At 31.4% G+C, this 21,975-nt stretch overlaps 3 protein-coding genes across 9 annotated transcripts; 1 reads left to right on the top strand and 2 right to left on the bottom strand.

Annotated features, from left to right (window-relative positions):
• Window positions 1-155: 155 nt before the first annotated feature.
• LOC140664749 (neprilysin-4) lies at window positions 156-10,463 on the bottom strand. 7 transcript variants are annotated; one of them, XM_072890199.1, is made up of 17 exons: window positions 10,020-10,463; window positions 9,123-9,234; window positions 8,813-9,027; window positions 7,315-7,466; window positions 6,933-7,106; window positions 6,154-6,302; window positions 5,822-6,057; window positions 5,450-5,710; window positions 5,181-5,383; window positions 4,907-5,101; window positions 4,615-4,826; window positions 4,297-4,519; window positions 2,311-2,487; window positions 1,935-2,097; window positions 1,590-1,799; window positions 1,378-1,484; window positions 156-1,286 (listed from the first exon to the last, which is right to left on the bottom strand). In XM_072890199.1, the coding sequence occupies exons 2-17, from the start codon at window positions 9,227-9,229 to the stop codon at window positions 1,011-1,013; spliced, it is 3,060 nt and encodes a 1,019-aa protein (XP_072746300.1). In that variant the 5' UTR covers window positions 9,230-9,234; window positions 10,020-10,463; the 3' UTR covers window positions 156-1,010. The 7 variants fall into 7 exon arrangements, with proteins under 7 accessions (XP_072746300.1, XP_072746327.1, XP_072746294.1 ...); XM_072890226.1 differs by having other exon boundaries at window positions 5,450-5,674; window positions 5,822-6,060; window positions 10,020-10,462; XM_072890193.1 differs by having other exon boundaries at window positions 5,822-6,060; window positions 10,020-10,461.
• A 3,393-nt stretch (window positions 10,464-13,856) lies between these two features.
• Pif1 (Pif1 DNA helicase) lies at window positions 13,857-16,859 on the top strand. Its single transcript, XM_072887533.1, has one exon. It carries the CDS (start codon window positions 14,100-14,102, stop codon window positions 15,966-15,968), a length of 1,869 nt encoding a protein of 622 aa, XP_072743634.1. The 5' UTR covers window positions 13,857-14,099; the 3' UTR covers window positions 15,969-16,859.
• Brun (trafficking protein particle complex subunit brun) lies at window positions 16,058-21,409 on the bottom strand. The gene is made up of 12 exons (XM_072887519.1): window positions 20,110-21,409; window positions 19,651-19,927; window positions 19,372-19,570; window positions 19,061-19,272; window positions 18,745-18,943; window positions 18,108-18,522; window positions 17,803-18,023; window positions 17,345-17,702; window positions 17,044-17,200; window positions 16,780-16,957; window positions 16,462-16,685; window positions 16,058-16,388 (listed from the first exon to the last, which is right to left on the bottom strand). Exons 1-12 carry the CDS (start codon window positions 21,045-21,047, stop codon window positions 16,197-16,199), a joined length of 3,570 nt encoding a protein of 1,189 aa, XP_072743620.1. The 5' UTR covers window positions 21,048-21,409; the 3' UTR covers window positions 16,058-16,196.
• Window positions 21,410-21,975: the final 566 nt, after the last annotated feature.

Here is a 21,975-nt window from a genome sequence, read left to right as displayed (position 1 = left end):
AGTATAAACCTACATTTCATTTTTTTCTATTATAAACATTTACATTTTTATAAAAAAGAAAAGGGAAAAGAATGAATTTTATATATATATATATATAATATATAAATATATATATATATATATATATATATATACAATATATATAGAACATTACAAATTAGCTTTCGTGAATATACTTAATAAAAAGAGGTACATTTATACATGGTTTTAAGAACAGGGATATAAGCAAACAATTAAAATGCAAATTGTATTTAAAAGAAGAAAGTTACTCGCATACATTTTGTCCCATTTTGTCACAGTTTTGATGTAATTTTTGCTTTTTCCAATTTCAGTTTATACATTATTAATATATTGTCAATAATACGTAAAAAAATTGTAAAAATAGAATTGTGTGATTGATAAAAGCGTTTCCTATTTATGTAAATTGACGTACGCGCGACGCGCACACGATATATGTATAATATGAGCTGAGATTAAAAATTTCAAATGTTTGTCAAATATGAAACAATTTTTATCGCCATCTAATTGGATTTATAACAATTACAGTTTCAAGACTCGACTCAAAATTTGTAAAAAAATGCCGAAAAAGGATAAAGAAAAATTTTCAAAAAATCTTACGCGTAAATTGACAAATAATTTATAATAATTTTTATGATTGAATTTGCTTCTCATGTTTATTGTAATTTGTTTTATCTAATATTCTGTATAAAAATGATATATTTTTATTTTTTTGTACAAGTTTATTTTAATAGAGTTTATATATAGTCTCTTAGCTATGTATATTTTTTAGAATAATGTACAAAATATGTTAATCACATTAAATCAACATTCTTTTTCTATTTTATACATTTGGAAATTGTTAGAGACATTTTTTAGGTAAATTAAAAGTTCAGTTAAATGAGCTGCGTTTGATTACGTTCAGACTATAGTCAGGATAAGATGTCAATGTAAATCAACGCAAATTATATATATATATATATATATATATATATATATATATATATTACGTTTTACCATACCGAGCATTTGTTTACAGGGTTCATTGGAGAACCAAGAGGGCAGTTAAATACTTGAGCAAAATCCTTAGAATTACAGAGTGTACCGATCACTCGAAACTTACCAGGTGAATGTACAGCTGTTTTTAGCTTATTTCTAGTTGCCTCAGGACGCATTGAACCGCACCAAACTTGAGCAAAATTCAAAAAAAATAATTGTTTACCTGTCGCAACCATTCCGGGTAATGTCTCATCCTCTTCTTCATTCAAACGTAACCATTTCTCATATGCCTGCAAAGAGATATAAAATATATTTTAATTTAAAAAAATTTGAACCTTTCTTTCGTTAAAGATTTTCAAAAGCGAAAATCTATGAAATTACTCTAAACGCTTGTTTAATACCGCCATTATCGGCAATATTTTCCCCTTGTGTATTAACGCCGTCTATTTGCATTTCAACTTCTGTTACGGTATAGCGTGCATATTGATCTACGAAAAAGAAGATTGAATACAAAATCAAAAATATATGTATAATCTTTATCCTATCCACATGTTTCTATTTTATTGGTCTAAGAAAATTTTATTTTCTTCTACCGATAAGACATTGCGCTCTTCGGTGAAAACCATCGATTGCTTCATCTTTCCACCATCTATGAAGATTCCCATCCTTGTCGAACAATCTACCTTTATCATCAAATCCATGAGTAATCTCATGTCCAATCACGACGCCAATTCCGCCATAATTTAAACTTCGTGGAAAAAATCTGTGATAAAAAGGAGGCTGTAGTATGCCCGCTGGAAACACTAAGAAAAAGGGCAGAAAGAGAGAATAGAAGTTTAAATAATTTTTAGAAGAAGATTAATTTTCTTTCTTAATACACACGCACACGAACCTGCGAGAAAAATAAAAAATACTTTCTTAAATTAAATTAAACTGACTTATCTGATTCTTGTTGCGACTGTAATAAGCATTCACGATCGCTGGAGCAGTATTCCACAAAGTTTTATTAACAATATTGCCAAGACGATCTTGTTCAACTCGAGTCAAATGTTGCAAGATATTTAGAGTGTTTTCAAAATACTTATCTGGTCGTATTACAACCTGTGTCAAATATATGTAATATTTTTCTTTTTGCATGATTATATGCTCTGATATGTATTGTATATATATATATATATATATATATGTGTGTGTGTGTGTGTGTGTGTGTGTGTGTGTGTGTGCGCGCGTGCGTGCGTGTGCTTATACATACAAAAAAATATTTACATATATATATATATATATATATACATATTTGATATAAAAGTATATTACATTCTTGTAACGTTCATTCAATAGATGTGGTTGTAGGATAAAATCTGGATAACCGATTTTTAGCGACATAGCATTTACTTTCTCAGTCGCCAAACGCTTTGTATCGTCGTCGATCCAACTGGTCTTATTAAGTAATTCTCTAAATGATCGCTGTATCTCTCGAGTCATCGATAATGTCTTTAATGAAGAAAACAAATTCTCTTAACTCATATTTTATAATAATTAAATAATAATTTAATAATAATGATATATAATTATATACGGTCAAAGTTTCTTATTCATGCGGATAGATTTCGCCAAAATGCAGCAAATAAGGAAAATGCGAATATGAGATGGTAAAATATGTAGAAATAGAGGATACGTTCTAAGAAAATTAAAAATTAAGAAAAATGTTATTGCAAAAGATGGTTTTATTTCAAATTAACAAATATAATTAATACTTAATATGTTTGCATATAATATTTTCTGAGATCCAAACGTTATTATAATTACAACAAATTATTTAAATATTGGACGGTTGAAATTGGTTTAAAAAATTTGGTAATTTTTTGTTTTACAACACTTCTATAAGCTTCTGAATTCAAGTTTATTATATATTCAGCCATTGTTTCTTCTACCTATCTTATTTTATCTAATTTTTCTCTGAAGTAGAATTGAAATTTTCTTGTCGCTAATAAAAAGAATGGTTACAAATTTTTAATCCGCAAATACTGAAAACGTAAATAATAGTGAATCCGTGAATGAGGAACTTTAACTGTATATGTATAACAGTTTTTTATTTTATTTAATATAGTTGAATATCTGGAAAACAAGGAGTTTTAGAAAAAAAATGTTTTAGACAAAAGATGTTTTTTAAAAACAATGGGTTTTCTACACATCAATTGATTCTTCTCATTATTCTGGATAAAAGTATTTGAGAAGTAATATAATCAAGAAATAAATATAATATTTTACAAAATATTTCATAGTTTATGTAAAATTATGTCAAATTGAAGTATAAAATATCTCGTAACTATATTAAACTTTTGACCATCATACTCTCATCATATTTTTATGCACAATATTGCGAGGAATCAATTTATATTTGCATAAAAAAATCAGAATGGTTCTGTTTAAAAAACTAAGTTGACCTTACATCATCTTGTTATTTATAAAGTCAAACTCGTCGTTTTTTGAAAAAATCTCTTTGAAACAATTTTTGTCCGAAACATTTATTTTAATCCCTTTCTACATATATACATATATGTATGTATAATATATATTGTTTCTTCTACCTTCCTGTTTTTTTTAAATCAGATTTTTCTCCATTGAGGGCTCAATTTTTATGAGAAATTCACAAAGATGAATAGAATAAAATTGAAATTTTCTAGTTGCTAATATAAAGAATGGTTACAAATTTTTAATCCGCAAAAATAAACTTCTCACAACAATTAGAGCAACACCTAAATTTCCTTGAAAAATAAATAAAATTCAATCAATTGTGAATTATGAATTGAACTTACAATTCATTGAATTTTGCTTATTTATCAAGAAAATTTAGGTGTTTATAATTGTTATGAGAAGTTTATATATATATATATATATATATATATATATGTGTGTGTATAAAAAAAAATATATATATATATATATATATATTGTATATATAGGGCGTCCCAGAATTGGAGAACACGGTATCCATAGAAGAAATCAATAATTTTCGAATTATAAGCAATTAAAAAAGACGGATTTTTCGTAAACTTTATAGAGATAAAAGATAAATATAATTATATTCTTAATACAATTACATTCTTTAGTTAATTTTAGGCAGAGTAGCGGAAATTTTAGTAAACTCCACCTAAAATTAACTGAAAAATATAATTGTATTAATCTTTTATCTCTATAAAGTTATATATATATATATATATATATATATACACAGGATGCACCAGAATATATGTATATATCCTATTTCTTTAATATTAGGGATTCTCAGGAGATACTTACATCATTTTTACTATTTTCGTCAAAATACTTTTTGACGAACATTGCGCCAACTGCCATACCCATATTAGAATTGACTTGGTTTACGCAGTTTTTCCATCTTAATGGCGCTTGCTCTCTACCGAATAGAATGTAGTAAAACTTTTGTTTGACCTCCTGAAAACGATCGTCCAGATTGTTCACTCTATGCCGCACAAATCTCCATAAAAGATAATTTGCCACCGTTCTAGAAAAGTAACAAATTATTAACGTTTTATATATTAAATAAAAATACAAAATTTATATATAGAAAAATGTGAAAATTATAAAATATGATATTACCTAGGTTGTGTTTTTGAAAGTAAAACAACCAAATCTTGAATATATTTCAATGCGAAGACGACGACTGGCTCAGAAAAATTTACCTGTCGAATCAAGACGATTGTTAAATAACGACGCCAATCAATTTGTGGTACGAGTGTTTTCAGTTCACCTATACTCATTCGTTGATAGAGCTCCGAAAAATTTCGTCTTTCGTCAGGTGACGATGTAATCTACGAAATTTAAAATCAATAATTATAGCATTAAATCTGGGTAAAATTATACATATGTATGTATATGCAAATATAATAACGAATAGTAAGTATACTGTCGCGAGCTGCGTTTCAAACTCAATCAGTTCTTCTGCATGCATGGTTGCATTATCTAAAGATGCACCAAGTAAAGTTGCAATTTTTATTAAATAATCCTTGTAAGCCTCTAGATAAACCGCGTTAGATGCTTGAAGAAAATAGTCTCTCGTGGGAAGCCCAAGTGATGTTTGATCAAACTATAAGAGACTGTAAATCTTTAGATATTTGTAGCAAGATTGTAGAAGACACGACGCAATAAGACAAGTTATTTGTTACCTGTATTACGTATTTTTCACTGTTTTTAATATCTGGACCCACCCATTCTGAAATTAATACGTCGTTATTGTACAATCGAAGTTTCGCGGTCAAGAGAAGCCAGTCAAATTCGTCGGGATCCCAGTCTGGTCTTAGAATCGGCCAACCGCCAAGTTCGTCCAAAAGTTGAATAAGTGGTCTTTCCATACGTTGCTCCAAAATCTCTAGCCATATTCTTGTCGTATTAAGTGATTCTCGTGAATATTTGTGCAATATCTGTGTCTACTTACCGTAATTCATGCAGCTTTGAAACAAATGTTTTGCCTTTATTGTAGCGTCATCGGCATCTAATTCACCGACATTATACAATATCGGATCCTCTAATAATTCTTTGAGTACGAAATCCAGCGATTCTCTTAGCATCTCAAAGGTATCGTAGCCAGCTTTGTCCTTTGGAATAGGATTGAATTTTGCCCAATTACCACAAGCGTATTGATAGAAATCTTCACACGGATCTACACTTTTATCCATATATTTCAACATTGTTTGTGCTGCATTCAATAAACTCTTTTTAACTTTTGATATATTACTAATGTTTTACTGACAAATATTAAAATAGTACGGAATTATAAAAAAAAAAAAAAATTGTTTTCTAAATATACCTCGAGTCTCTCTGATGCTTTTAGCATTTCCTTCGCCTTTCCAAAATGTATGGAAAGTAGGCATTTTGTCATCCTCAATAGCATCATGTCTATCAGCCACCGGCAACCATGTTTCGGTATTATTGGTGAAAATAGAGTATTTATCTTCCTTTTTTGAAACCAATTCCTCTTTCAATTGTTCTTCGATATCCGTGCCCCCATATTTATTATTATGATATGGCATTGCCTCTTTATTCCTTCTGGCACATTAAAAAATTCATCATGATTAAAAAAGCCGATTAAGATTTAAAAAAGAACAAAAACAGAATAACGGATCAATATTGAAAGTATACATTGTCTCGGAATAATGATGATTGTTTGTTCCACTACTTTCATATGTATCATCAACTTCTACTTCTAGATAATAATCGCTTAAGAAATTATCTAGCGCTTCATCATCATTCTGCGCATTGCTCGTTCCAATCGTATCACCATCCTTCACCTATGTAATATTAATAACAATTGAATAAATTTTTCAAATTAATCACAAGCTTCAAATTATGCTTTTATACACAAAATGCTTAGAAAAAAAGAGTTATTGCAAATTAAAAATGGCCTATTTCCGATGGATTCTTTTCATATCGTAAAAAATATTGAAAATAGATTTATAGCTAAAAGAAATATATTAAAGATACTTTTTTAAATTTTATTTTAAAAATGCTTCTGGTAATTATTAAAATTACCAATAATTGTGAGAGTATTACTAAAGACGAGCCTCCGGCACTTTGGCTCATTTTTTTCGGACAATAATTTGGATATTAAATGATCAAATAAAATCTTATTACTTTTATAGGTTGTTTCTGTCAAAACAATATTTGATACTATTTGATAACCGATTATTAAGATAAGATATCTGGATTACAATTTCTAGCACACTCCTCAATTTTATTTTTAAAAATAATAACGACAAATGTAATTTTTCTTGTGCAAAATTAATCAGTTATTTATAAGTTTTAATTTGACGATTGGTTACCTAGAGAATGCTCGAGAGATAGGTCACTTAAACAAGTGGGCCAAAGAATAATTTAATTTGCCGGAGGCTCTTTCCTAAATACAAGATCCACTTATGTACCTTTATTCCTTCGATATATTTCACATTATCTGAAAGAGATCTTTCCGCAGTATCATTTTTCCTATCTAATTTTCTCCTCAAAAAAGAATCTGTCAATTTGCCATTAATTAAATGTGCATGTAACGAGGACATTACTCGATCGTCTGATTCGATATCATCCCTCGTACGATTCTCCTGAAAAGGATCGTCTTCGGAATACTTTCTTGTTCGTGTCGTGCATGGCTGAAGGACTCAAGGATGTGGAAACAAAATAGGGAAAGAAGAAAATAAAGAATTATGAATAGACGGTAGAAGAGGAAAAAAAAGGAAAAAGAAGGATTTCAAATTTTTTAACGAAAAGCTCAAATTGAGATTGTTTTGAATTTGCTTGAAGATAAAGTACCCCATCGATATCTCTCTTGCGTCGTTGAGACGCGGATCGAAGTGGAGGATGCATGTCTACAGGAACGTAACTTGTTTTCATATCGGGAAGTAGAACCCGATCCTCATCTTCGGTTTCTTCAACTTCATGCTCTATGACATTGCGACTGGTAGCTGATAACATAAAATTAATTACAGAAATTCTTCAAGATCCTGTAGTTTAAGATCTTTTATCTTTATAATGCATGTTATATGGTACATAGAATGGTTCAATATATAAAAATTATAATCTCCTTCTTTTCTTTTATACTGCAATTTAATACGATTTGATATAATATTGAGATTTTTATGTATTTTTTTGTACATGCTATTTCACAGATATACCTTTTATTATATATTATTATGGCAAATATAGTAATAAAACTAATTCATTTTTTAATTAGCTTTGTGTTGCGTTATGTTACGTTTGTATATATTGCGCTTGTAGTGTTCAATACTTCTATTAATATGAAACATAATATGCTATTTAATTATTAGAATAAATTAGATTTTATTATAGTGATTTTTTTAAGTAAAAATCGTCAATATATTTTTGTATTTATGTTTATCAGAAATAATAGAAACTCTTAATTCCATTTTGGTGTTTGTACAATTATTGTAAATATATTTACAATAATATATGTATATATGTGTGTGTGCGTGTGCGTGTGCGTGTGCGTGTGCGTGTGCGTGTGTGTGCACAGTATCGACAACCTATATTTTTGAAAAATATAGGTTTAGCTTTACAGCTTATATAACTCAATAAAATAAAATTATAAGAAAGTTTTAAAAAACATTTTATAAATTAAATATTATAGTTTATAGAGTTTGACTTAAATTTTTCCAGAGAAATTTATTCTATTTATTTTCATCTATATATTAAAAACAAAAAAAATATAAGAATGCTTAATAATTTTTGTACTTTGACTTATATATATATATATATATATATATATATAAATAGAACTTGACTTAAATTTTTCGAAAGAAATTTTTTCATTGTTTGAACTACTATTATTAAGCATTCTTATATTTTTTTTGTTTAAATATATATATATATATATATATATATATATATATATATTTAAAAACTACAACATTTTAAATATAATATGCTTTTTTTAAAACTTTTGTATGTACAATTTTTTTTTAACCGAGTTACATAACGTTGAAGCTAGACCGGTGTATTTTTCAGAAAAATTGTCGATACTCAACATAATCATTGTAGGAAAGTTTCAAAAAAGGATTTTAAAGTTTTAGCTTTAACGTCTAGCCACATAGTTTTTAAAATTTTATTTATTTTTCAAATATTTTTTTAATATTTACATACTAAGAAATAAGAAAAAATTAAGATACCTAATACCTAATACTTTTGGACATGGCTGTATATATATGTACATATATGTGTGTATATACATAAATATATATATATATATATATTTATTTATTTATGTATATATGTATATAGGATATGTACTCACGATCATAAAACTTACACCAAGAGATGTCATTTTTTATCTTTTCGTCCTGTTCCTGCATTCCATAGATGGGGAACGTTTGCGGCTCGGTGACTTTGGGTGTAGCTTGAAAACGTGATAAAGCAATACACACTATAGTAATCGGCAACAATACGGCGGGTATCAGGAGCATTAGTTTGACACGAAAACGCCATGCTTCATTTTCGCTAGTACACCACCTGGATTTTGCAAAAAAATTCACTTAATTGGTAAAAATATAGAAAATTTAATCTGAAATTTGTAGGAAACAAACAATACAAAACTTGACACACACTTGAGTCTACCAGTTTCTTTGTTAATAGCCAATCTACATGACGGGCACGGTCCATCACTAAAGGAATCATCGTCGTCGAATTGATTCAAACTACTGCCACTTCGCATTTTTTCTGAAAATAATCATATACCTGTCATAACTGTGTAGATAAAAATTACATTTAGTAATCTAATCAAGAGTAACATATATAAATGATATGGAGGTACTATTTTTCAAAACTTGTCTTATAAAAATTATACTGGCCGAAAAATTACTGAACGAGATGAATAAAAAACAAGTGAGAAATAAGCTATCATTCAAGTATCGACTGATCAGATAAACATATAAACGTATATACTTCGAGATTCGCTTATTCATTCGCTTATTCGCTCGCTCGAGAAAAATAGGGAATTCGACACAAACAGAATTTTTCATAGTATAATATCGCATGTACCATTCACTGTTATTATGTAATGGTACTCTTTGATATAAATTGAGGAAGATATATAAAAGAACATAAAAGTTTATTTACATATCTATTTTTCCATATTGTCTTTTTCTAATTTGTACAAGAGATATAGAGGAAATATATTTTAAATTAAATAATTAAAGATTAACAAAAATAATTTTAATTAAGGGACATAATAAATTCTGACAGAATTTATATTTGAATTTCCTTGCATATTTTTTACACATTGTGTGTAAAATATGTAAACCTGTTCCAAAACAAATATCAAATTTGAAAAAAATAATAGTAAGATTTATTTTATATACATAAATTTTTGAGTTGAGAGATTTTTATAAGTTTTTTCAGTAGTAAATTGATCATTTCCTAAGTACCATGAGAAAAAAATAACTGTGATCTATCGAAGAAAAAGCCAACTTGCCAAATCTTTATAGTGGAGTTATTCAACTTACTCTTGTAAAAAATACAGTTGTTTATCCGCACTTCAAATTAACAAATTTCAGTTTATACACTGTAACTACTCTTAATAATATTACACGAAATCTATATCTCGAAAACAAACGAGAGATGTAAATGCGCGCCAAAAAAAGAAACTATACAGATTATTACGCGCACCCGATCAAAGCACGAGTATTAATGGAACGTCGAGTACGTGAGTGCTTATGTATAAGAATGAATCTGTTAAGCGGACATTTGATGGGAGTAATTTACATATACAAGATCGTCCGCGCAACACCAATAGCGAGAGTACAACAATTAAGCCAGAGACATGGCTTTACGGCTATACGTGCGCGCACGGTGAAAAACGTTTTACGCGCTCCTTACATCGAGTTACTCAATCGACCCTAATAACTTGCGGTTATCGTTCAATAACACGATATACGTATTTCACATTCTATGCGTGATCTCATCGTTATTGAATCCTTCCCGTTGTAACGTACACCTGCAATTATTCTCCGTTTCAACTTTTATACAACATTTTTAACACATAACATTATTATATATATATTTACAATATATAAAAATTGTACTTTAATATAAATATATATTTATGTGTGTATATAACACACACACACACACACACACACACACACACACACACGCACGCACACACACACACACACGCACGCACGCACACGCACGCACGCACGCACGCACGCACGCACGCACGCACGCACGCACGCACGCACGCACGCACGCACGCACGCACGCACGCACGCACGCACGCACTCACGCACGCACGCACGCACGCACGCACGCACGCACGCACGCACGCACGCACGCACGCACGCACGCACGCACGCACGCACGCACGCACGCACGCACGCACGCACGCACGCACGCACGCACGCACGCACACGCACACGCACACGCACACGCACACGCACACGCACACGCATACATACAAGTACAATATATATATATATATATATATATATATATATATATATATATATATATATACATGAAGTATTTTTCTGTCTGTAAAAAAATATGTTCACATGTTTTAACCTTTTTTTAAAATAAAAAAGCATAATATATGTATATGTATATATACTGAAAATAATAATTTTGATTATTCAAACCAAAACGTATATTTTCATCATGTATTATATTTTATTTTTTTTTAATGTAAAATTAAGCGCAAATATATTTTTTTACAAGTTTGTGCTACATTTTTTTCTTTTTATATAAATAAAACAGCATATAATATGTTGAAAAATGTTCGTTTTGGATATTTATCTTTATTATTTGATTGTAACTCTTGAATGTAATTTTCGTCATTCTTGATTTTTGACTTGACTTCATCAATTCATTTTCTAAAGATGTAGCGTAATTTATAAAACACTCTATGTATATATGTATATATATATATATATATATATATATATATATATATATATATATATTGTATATATAAAACATATGTAATACTTATAATGCTAATAATATTATATGCGTGCAGAGAAAGTATATTCTTCTGATACTATTAAAAATTATCCTTAAAATTTAAAATATTTGGGTCATACTATTTTGCCTGTCATTCGCACTTACTTTCAATATTGTCATTTTTTTCGATGAGATAATCGTCATAGTTAGGTAAAATATTCCAATGAAATCTCTTGCAATCATTTATGCTAATCTTTCGAGAGATGGCCTTCATATTATTAGCTATATTAAAAATTCGTCCCCTCATACAGATCCCTGACATACAAAAGCCTAGTTTACACCAATATACTTTTATATGCATATATAAAGTACTACTGACCAATCATAGCCATTCTCCTAAAAAAATAGAATGACTGCGATTGGCGAGTATAGTACTTGATACGCGTTTCAAATAATCGGTGTAAACTAAAGTCAAACTGTTACTGTTACTGTTTGACATATGTCAATTGATATCAGTGTGGTTATATTTATATATAATTTAAATTTAAATATTTAATTATATAAGTTTAAATTTGCATTGCACAATTTGCCTATATAAAAAATTTCTATTTTTATATTTAAATTTAAATAACAAAAATAGTCATACAATGTAATAAGCTGTGTTGTGTATATATTGGAGAAAAAATAGCATTTTCCCTTTCATTCATAAGTAATTAATAATGAACGTGGTAGAAAATGTAATAAAATTAACTAAATACAAAGTATATATCTGTTCTAAAATAACTCGTTTTTGTATTAAATTCAAATTTATTAGATCTTTTTATATTTTTTTCGGTTTTTTTCTCACACATAACGAATTTCTTTTACTGCTAAATTACGTAGGAAAAAATCCATATATAATATTATTGCAGTATATATAAAATATATTCATATATATTATTTTTATCAAGCATTGTGCCCGCCATTGTGCTCACGTTTGCGCAGTAGTCTTCATGGAAATAGAAAGACAAAAAATATTACTCTCTCGCTCTATCAACTCTCGAGGCGCGTTCCGATATTCACTGCTAGTATTGAAAATCTATAGTGCACGTGACGTAAATTATAGATTTTCAGTATTGGCAGTGAATATCGGAACGCAGCCTATGTACCATGATTATAGCATATATACAGAGTGTCCGGTAATTCGTAAAAAATCTCTCGTTTACAGATAGAGCGGATCAAACTGAGCAAGAAAGTCCTCTACCATTTTGCAATTTTCGCAATAATTATTGGGAAATTAATTTAAAAATATCGATCAATTCGCGCCAATATATTAGCACTCTGCGAAAAGACAGCTCGCTGTCAAGCGGTCGCTAGAGGAACTAGGAGTATCGCGAAAAGAGACAGTCCGTTGTTACACGGTTATTATGCGTGCGACTAGCAACCGCGTGCAGCAGGCTGGCTTATTTTCTCGCCACGTGCAAATATTCACACGATTTAGTCGATTTTTAAATTAATTTTTAAGAGATTTTTTACGAATTATTAGACACCTTGTATAATACTTTTATATCGCTAGCATCGGTCGAGAACACAGACATCTATTTATATAGATGTTTGTAGTCGAGAATGGGTGAAAACATTACGATACAGACGATATCTCTGTCCCAGTTCCACATTTAGTGTACTGCGTTGTTTTGCGCATGCGTTGTTAGTGATAACTAGTAATGATGCGTTTAATTTAAATTTTGTCGCTGTCGCGCTTGCGCAAAACAACGCAGTACACAAAGTGTGCGACAGAAAAAGTATCGTTTGCACCGTGATGTTTTCACCCGCTCCGCTGACAGGCGAGATACGATGCTAGCAAACGGAAAACTTTTCCGTTGTACTACTTATTTCCAGCACGCGTTCTGATTGGCTTCTGCTTTTCTGCTTTTCCGCCAAAGTATGAATTCAGCCTTATAGTCGCCGTTGAGACGCCGTCAATGGACGCTCGTTATTGGTTGATTTTTACGATTACAGCTAAAATTACGATTACGGAATTTATGTGTTTCTGGCTTAACCAATCATATTTATGATTCTTTTCTAAACTCAATTGTGATTGATTAATTTCTTAAGTCTTACCTCTTAAAGTCTCATTGTAGACTACGCTTTAGGTCGGTATTCGTAGAATAAATAGCCAATCAATGAAGTAGCCGCATAGCATCATTTTATTGGTTGAACGAGATCTTAAGATGATCTTAAATATAAGATCGGACTATGAATACCGGCCTTAAGACAGAAGATTACTCTGCCATGATTGGTTACCTATCATGTCCGCGCATGTGCAGCCATTTTTAGGTATGCTGAAGTTGCCAGAATTGCGCTACTACCGCTACTATATATACTATATACTGTGGTTCAATCACAGCTGAGAATTTGGGACTCTGGGAATTCTCGAATGTGTTATCTTTTACCACAGACTTCTATATATTAGAAGTCTGTGTCTTTTACGCACAGTTTAAAATGTCTTTATGTTAACTACATTTATTAGTAAAATTATTATATTTTCATTTTGTGATACTGCATCCATCAGCGGAAATCCATAAGAGAAAGAAGAAAAAAGATTATTTTATTTGATTATATCAAGTAATATTTTTACGCAAAACTTCTCTCGATCGAAGAATATGGATTCAAACGGTTGTTCGTTAACTTGCACTATCACGATTGAATGGTTAAACAATCAAGGATCTATTTTAAGGAAGGCAACTCACAGAACGGCGTTATTACGCTTAATTCGTAATGATAAGCGCGAGATGCTTGTTGAAATACAGACAGAAAAGGCAAATGTATCTACGAAATTACCCTTGAAAAGTATATCTGTTTTTAATAAATTTATGACCGAAGGAAAAGCATCCATAAAATTCAAGGAACAAAATTGCACGTTATTCTTGTCGAACGCACCTTCCTCTCAATTGATAAGCTTTTTGAAGACTATATTTATCAAAATGACAGGTCAAGAAGGAAAGGCTTCTGAAGGAGGTTCTCTAAAGGAAAATCTCATTACAAAATTGCAATATAGTGGTGCTGAAGATGTTAGTCCAGCTACTAGTGCAGAGATCAACAGAGCAAAGGAAAAAGCTGTCGCTATATCGCGTGCAACAATCACTACCCCTTCACCAAGCGTTGTCAGGAAGCGGAAGTATTTTAACGATGTCACTACTAAAGTACCAGCAGCAAAAAAAAAGTTATATTCTAATCCTATCGCTGGAGAATTGACCGAAGAACAAATGAAAGTTTTGAATGCAGTACTTAGTGGAAAAAATGTGTTTTTTACTGGAAGCGCAGGCACTGGCAAGTCATTTCTCTTAAGAAAGATTATATCGACTCTTCCTCCAGATGTAACAATGGCTACAGCAAGTACTGGAGTAGCAGCCTGTCATATAGGTGGAATTACATTACATCAGTTTGCTGGTATCGGTTTGGGTACTGGTACCAAGGAGAGATGTTTTCAGTTAGCTTCTCGCCCATCCGTAGTTTCAATATGGAGAAAAATGAAACATTTAGTTATAGATGAAATTTCAATGGTAGATGGTGAGTTTTTTGATAAGATTGAAGCAGTAGCAAGACACGTACGTAGGACAGAAAAACCTTTTGGAGGAATACAGTTAATTTTGTGCGGTGACTTCTTTCAGTTACCTCCCGTATCTAAAATCAATGACAGAGCAAAGTTCTGTTTTCAAAGCGAGGCTTGGAACCAATGTATTCACTTTAACTTTGAATTACAAACAGTCCATAGACAAAAAGATGAGGCATTTGTAAAAGTATTGAATAGCATCAGGATAGGTAGAGTTACAGATGATATTGTAAATACTTTAAAAGAAACGGCAAAACAACATATTGAAAGTAATGGAGTATTAGCAACTAGATTGTGTTCCCACGTCAAGGAAGCTGATGAAATTAATGAATTTCAATTGAATGAACTTAAGGATGAAACTAAAGTATATACAGCATTAGATTCTGATAGTTCTATGACATATTTGTTGGATCAACAGCTGCCTGTACCTGGCAAACTAGTACTGAAAATTGGCGCTCAAGTTATGCTACTAAAAAATATAAATATTAATAGCGGATTGGTAAATGGAGCTCGAGGAGTTGTTATTGATTTTAAAAATGATATACCGATAATTCAATTGCGTTCTGGAGCCCATTACGAGGCAAAAATGGAGAAATGGACTATTAAAATCAGCTCTGGAGCTTTTGTACATCGAAAACAAATTCCGTTAAAATTAGCATGGGCCTTTTCAATTCACAAAAGTCAAGGTTTAACTTTAGATTGTGTAGAGATGTGCCTGTCAAGAGTATTTGATGCAGGCCAATCTTACGTAGCATTATCAAGAGCTCAGAGTTTACAGAGTTTACGCGTTTTAGATTTTAATAGTCAACAGGTGTGGGCTAATACAACTGTACTTGAATTTTATAAAAAGTTCAGAAGAAATTTGCAAGAGATAGAGATAATTCCTATAGGAAAAAATAGTAAAATTAGAAATAAATAAAGGATAATAATTTTTTTTTTCTACGTGTATGTACAATTTGTGTATGAAAGTAACTTTCGACACATACACATACAAGAATTATATGACAATTTTAATTTCATTATAGAAAGTAAAAGTTTTATTTATACACATAATGTATTGATACGCGTCGTGTCGCCTCGAATTTTTCTTTTCAATTTTTTTTTTACAAGTTTGAAATTCATACCGATATTTAAGTGGACAACGATGTTAATAATCATCGACGGTTATTTCGATGGGTGGTATATATCGCCACGTATGTCCAGCATTTGCAAGCTCTGAATAAAGTATTGGAGAAGTTGAAGCCGATTCTTTACTACTGCATTGAATATCTATTTTATATTGACCAGCAGTGAAAAATACTACTCGACACTCGTGATAGGCTCTGCCATATTCCTGTAACTATTAATTATTTTTGATAATAAAGAACAAGATGCGCGCGAGAAGGGTTGCATTTATAAAAGTTGTAACTTACAGCGGGTAACATGACCTTATTGGTCCCAGCTATGGATAACCTAGTTTCTAATTGATAATTATTAACTCCATTATGATGATCCTGATAGAAATTAATAGACAATGTAAGATCGTTCAGCGGATGTTCCAGAGCGTTGCATACTCCTACACCAACACTGATGCATTCACCTAAAGCGCATGATAGTTCATCTTGCGCTTTTACAATAGTATCATTGATAGTTATTTCTAAAGAAAATATATTTTTTCCATTTATTAATTCTAATTTCGTAATCTTAATACATGGATTGTGTGTATATGTGTATAAGCAATACATACGCACCCCACTGTAAAGGACTCATTCTAACTAGGTCTAACATATCTTGAGTTAGAGTAATACCAGATAGAGTTGCTTTTCCCGTTGACTCTGTACCTAGTAATTGCCAATGCAAATCAACTAATGAGGCTATATGTTCGGCGCATATTTTTTGGAGTTCATTGGTATCACCAGCACTTTTTAACTATAAGCAAAAAAAAAAAAAAAAAAAATTATAATAATAGCAATATTATATAGTAATGTACTTTTAAGTATCGTATCTTTTGTTACCATAGACAATTTATTGAGTGGACATCGGTCAACTGGAACGGGAATTCTACATGGTTCTTTACCTTCCATGTATATACATTTATTTTGTGTATAATGTAATTCCATTTCGTGATTTGTCATATTTGTCACATCCAATACGAGATAAAATTGCAATGGTCTAAAAATTGTTAAACAAAAAGATTTTTTTGACTGATAAAGAATACCTGTAATTTTTTTCTAAAAGAGATATAAACTATATAAATAATATAAATAAATATATGTTACAAAATTTACAAAAAATAAAGTATGTGTTTTTACTTACGTTTCGGCCGGTAATACATCCCAATTAGTAATTTGCACACTAGCTAACATCTCAATGGTTATAAAAACAGATGAAGTTCTGCAATAACCAGCTGTTAAGCCTGCACCTCCTGAATATTTTATTTTTAATTGACCCTCGATAATATTAGATGTATGTAAAGGTACTGCAAGTTTTGACAAACGTGAGCTTATTAAGGAAGAATGGCCAGAGTGTGAACTTATTCCTGATCTGAAGGAGGAAGTCAGTTCGGATTGTCTTTTCATATGATGAGATGGAGAACTTAATCTAGATGGTAGAGAACTATGGCCTGAATGTGACATTAAGCTGTTTGGTTGACTAAAACATGTACTACTAGTGTCTGAAAAATAATAAGTCAGTTATTATTATTAATATATCATTAAAACAAAACATAAAAAAGAAAATGTACTGTAAAATTTGAAGATTATTGAGACTGTTACCATTTCTAACAGAAGATGCTACAAAATCTGTTGCTGCAAAGAGATATAAAGTAAGACTCGCACTGTTGCCAGGTTGTAAAGGTAGTTGTGTCATTAGATTCTCTTCACTCCATTTGAAAATTTTACTTTCAGTTACAGCATCTAAAGTAGATTGTACCGACAGTTCAACCATTTCAATAGGAACTTGTCCAATGTTCGTTATCGTTATAGCACACTCAGCGCTGCAAGCAAAATTATCTTTATCAATCTTGAATGAAAATAATATCATTGAAAGAATTTTTTATTATAATAAAACCTATGCGAACCTTTCACCACCATAGAGCGAGATACTTGCGCTTGTAACTATATTGTCACCTGAGCTGAAACTGGCAGTCTGAGGCAAACTAGTCGCGACATCGATTCTTGGTAAAGCCGGAATGACTTCGACCGTATATTGCGGATGTAACATGCCCTCCATATGTCTCAATCTACAGTTGGATTTAACTCCTAATGTGTGTGTACTAAAGCCGAGTATCTCTAAATCACCAATTTCCTTGGGTCTGCCTGCTAATGTAACTGCAATTGGCCCAGACTCAGCAGGTAGACTAATACTTTCTGGTATTGATTCAAATACCACTCCATTGGTCAAAAGTCTCATATTAGACACGTGTAATTCAAATGGTAAAGGATTTATGAGCTGCATTGATACCTCACAAACATCTCCTTCTACCCATAAATAATCTGTTGTAACAAAAAGCTCAATTAATGTAGAGAAAGAGGAACAGAGGGAGGGAGGGAGAGAGAGAGGGAGGGAAGAAGGGGGGGAGAGAGAGAGAGAGAGAGAAGAAAGTATATAATATTAAATATAAATATGTTAAATTAAATATTCAATTATTATAAGTAATATTAAATAATTATATACAATATTAAATTATATTGTAAGTTAACTATCATCACACATACCAACTTTACTTTTTGAAATATTTTTGCGCTCCAACGATCCAAAATTAATTGGTGTAAATAAAAATGGACCGTGATCTTCTTTTATTCTTTCTATCTTTTGAGGCTGTAAATGTGGCTGCATGTTTCTTAAAATAAACGATTTCGTTTTTGGTATATTTAATAAGTTAGCTGGTGGTATAACAGTACCAGAATCTAAAACCTGTTATAAATTATTAGTTTATAATTATTGTTTAGTTTATACGAATAAAATAATTGAATAAATTAATTGATATCTTTCTCTAGTATTATTTGTATCATTATAATTTTTATAACATACTAAGGGGACTGGTGCCCCCTCACACTGTTGAGATATATTTTGAAGTTGTAATGCGATGTCTTTTCGTTCAATAAATGTTAAGTGATTGTACATTGTTTGAAGTAGAAATGTTAGATGCCTTGTAGCAAGTGCCGGATTACCCATTCGATTTGCAGCAGCAACAAGTTCATTTATTATTTGAATCTGTATAGCCGGCCATCCTCTTTGTCCATCTGTGAGACAAGAATATATTGAAAAACATTATTAGGAATCACGAAGATAAATAATATTTAAAAAATTGTATAATTGTAAAATTGTAGCCCCATAATCACCTGGTGACATTTCAACAGGATCCAAGGATAATTTAAATCCGGATATAGCTTGTAACATTAAGTTATAACATTGCTGCCAATCTGGATTAGGATTATTTTGTGATACATGTCGAGTGGCAGCTAATCGTAAACAAAATGAAGCTTTCCTATCAAAACCAAAACTTGTATATAGATCTGACAATGTAGTGAATCGATCAATCTGAAATGTTTTATCTAATAATTTTACACTCTTTATATCTTGAAAGCATCTGCAAATTGCATAATGTTATCACTACGTACTTTTTCTTGTTCGCTAAGAGGCAGATTAATCAATACAACATTATTTAGATACGATGCAGCCTGTAAGGTACAGTTCTGCTCTATCGAGATTCTTGTAGCTTTGAAACTAGCTTCAGTTTCAATTATACCTGCATATTGATATTTACTATAATGTACAATGGCTTCACGATATTTCTTAGATATCTCCTCTGGTAATAAAATATGTGGCATGTTAGCCTTCACTATTTCTATACTAGGCGGAGATGGCAAAACTGTGGTGATAGCTTGTGATCCTCGTCTACAAATTATTATAAGATTTATTAGTTTACATTCTAAAATCAAGAGTTTTATGGTAAAAAGTAGAAAAATATTGATTTCAATTTTAATAACAATTGACAGAAAGGAAAACAAAAAGATAGTATTTATTAGATTTTATTTTTCAAAAAAGATTATGTAATTTTGCTCAAAGCATAGTCATACCTTTGCTTACTTGGACTTCCTTCCTGTAGAGAGGAATTTCTTTGCAATGGAAGACTTCGACACATATTGGGATAAAGAACCAAGACAGAAGCAGCACAAAGACCTTCGTATGCTGCTCCCAACCACAGCCAATCATTGACCGCTTGTAGAATGTTGGCTGCAGAATTATAATTATTCAATGCATCAGCTAGTAATCCAGCTTGAAGACATAGATCTCCTAAATGTTTTGTCATACGGCCCACGCATCTTTTTTTATTATTTCTGGATTCGAGATCGAGTCCTATAAAATCTTTCTTCTCGAATGGAGCCAATAGAAGAGAGACACGATCTATTTTTTCCCTAGAACGTTCTAATCTTTTCGATTCCAAGATCCAGAATAAGAAATTAAGATATTCGGCTATTTGTGTTTCCAGATCAGGACATGTTTCGTCTGCATAGAACACTGCCCGTGTTTTAAAATTGCTAGGCGTAGTACAGCCTGGTGGTGGTTCATGGCGGCCATTCGATTCGAGCGGGCCAAAGAGGATAGCTCGTGAATCATATAAAGTATTGCTGTATTTTACCTTCAAGGTCTCGTGTACTCTACACAACTCGTTCAACTCTGTCTGATTATCATACTTGCCAAACGTAATCAAACCTAGCAATCTTCTATGAGTTTGAAAGTCTCCCCAGTCATTGTTCTCCACTGGATGTTCTCTGACAAATCTGGCTAGGATCTCCCGGGTACCGCCACTGGAATCAGACACGGAAAATCTGCTGCCAGCTTTAATGATCCTTTCGCATAACCTACTAACTGTCTTTGGCTTGATTTGTGTACCGATGGGTCTCAATAGCAACAGTAGAGCAGCATGATCGTGAGCGGTTTGCTCGTAATCGGGATGAGACATTTTGTTGTCGGGCACCGGACTCGACAAGATAACGCTGATGGCTGAGCGCATTTATGCCATTGATTTGTTCGAGGGTACCCAATTAGTACCTTAGGCGTTCCAGCTTCCAACTGATTCTGTCATTTCTCTCTATTGTCATATAATGAAAAACATGTGCACACGACGAGTTTATATTATACGCGTTTATTATTATACAAGCGTAAAAAATAAAAACTTCCGTTTCATAATATAAATAACTAAATCTTATCAGATAAACGATTTAGTACATAAAGTCGTCTTCTAAACACACACAAAAGAGGCTACTCTCATTGTCAGTTCTGTATGTAGCTATGTAATGTACTTGCACTACGTACATACATACATGCTTACGTACGTTGACTGACGTGACGTGCGTTGACGAACGTAGTATTTATCAGCTGATAGATATATACGTCACGTGACACTGACGTCCTAACCACATGATCGCTCTCACGTGACTGCTGAATCGAACGTATTCGTATTCGTTTTAACCAACAATCAATCTCCCGACAAAAAAATCTCCTTATGGAATCTTTTGTATTTCGAATAAAGATATTTGAAGTGAGATTAAAAACGTTTGTGAATCATTTGATTAATTTTAACTAAATATTTTTAGATTATGAAATTAACAGGAAGCTATATATATAAAACGAACGCCATTTAATATTTATTAATTATGATTGATTGATTTGCTTATGGTTACTACTAAAATTTTGTCACGTACACTGACCTTTAAGTGTAAGTAAAACGAACAAATTAATCTCAATTTATTCTTTTAACTTTTAACATTTATAATCAGCATAGGCATAAAAATATAGACCGAGCGTTTGCCTTTATTTGAGAAGTGGGAGTAGGCACTAGGCACTCACGTAGAAAAAGACAGATATTGAACCGTGTGTTTTTCTTTCCATGCACTGTGCGTTTGCGCGAATGAGAGAAAACGCACGATCACACATCACAC

This window comes from Anoplolepis gracilipes, chromosome 1, assembly GCF_047496725.1.
Source record: "Anoplolepis gracilipes chromosome 1, ASM4749672v1, whole genome shotgun sequence".
Taxonomy (NCBI): domain Eukaryota; kingdom Metazoa; phylum Arthropoda; class Insecta; order Hymenoptera; family Formicidae; genus Anoplolepis; species Anoplolepis gracilipes.
This window is presented reverse-complemented; position numbering and strand designations above follow the sequence as displayed.

What these genes read in the sequence shown, in the direction of transcription:
- LOC140664749 (XM_072890193.1), bottom strand. Translation starts at nt 9,229, where the DNA reads ATGCGAAGTGGCAGTAGTTTGAATCAATTCGACGACGATGATTCCTTT. An exon ending in AAGCATCAGAGAGACTCGAG is followed by an intron (nt 5,711 to 5,821) that starts GTATATTTAGAA and finishes TATTGAATGCAG; the next exon opens with CACAAACAATGTTGAAATAT. An exon ending in TGAATGAACGTTACAAGAAT is followed by an intron (nt 2,098 to 2,310) that starts GTAATATACTTT and finishes TATTTGACACAG; the next exon opens with GTTGTAATACGACCAGATAA.
- Pif1 (XM_072887533.1), top strand. Translation starts at nt 14,100, where the DNA reads ATGGATTCAAACGGTTGTTCGTTAACTTGCACTATCACGATTGAATGG.
- Brun (XM_072887519.1), bottom strand. Translation starts at nt 21,047, where the DNA reads ATGCGCTCAGCCATCAGCGTTATCTTGTCGAGTCCGGTGCCCGACAAC. An exon ending in AGGGGGCACCAGTCCCCTTA is followed by an intron (nt 18,944 to 19,060) that starts GTATGTTATAAA and finishes AATTTATAACAG; the next exon opens with GTTTTAGATTCTGGTACTGT. An exon ending in AGCATCTTCTGTTAGAAATG is followed by an intron (nt 17,703 to 17,802) that starts GTAACAGTCTCA and finishes ATTATTTTTCAG; the next exon opens with ACACTAGTAGTACATGTTTT.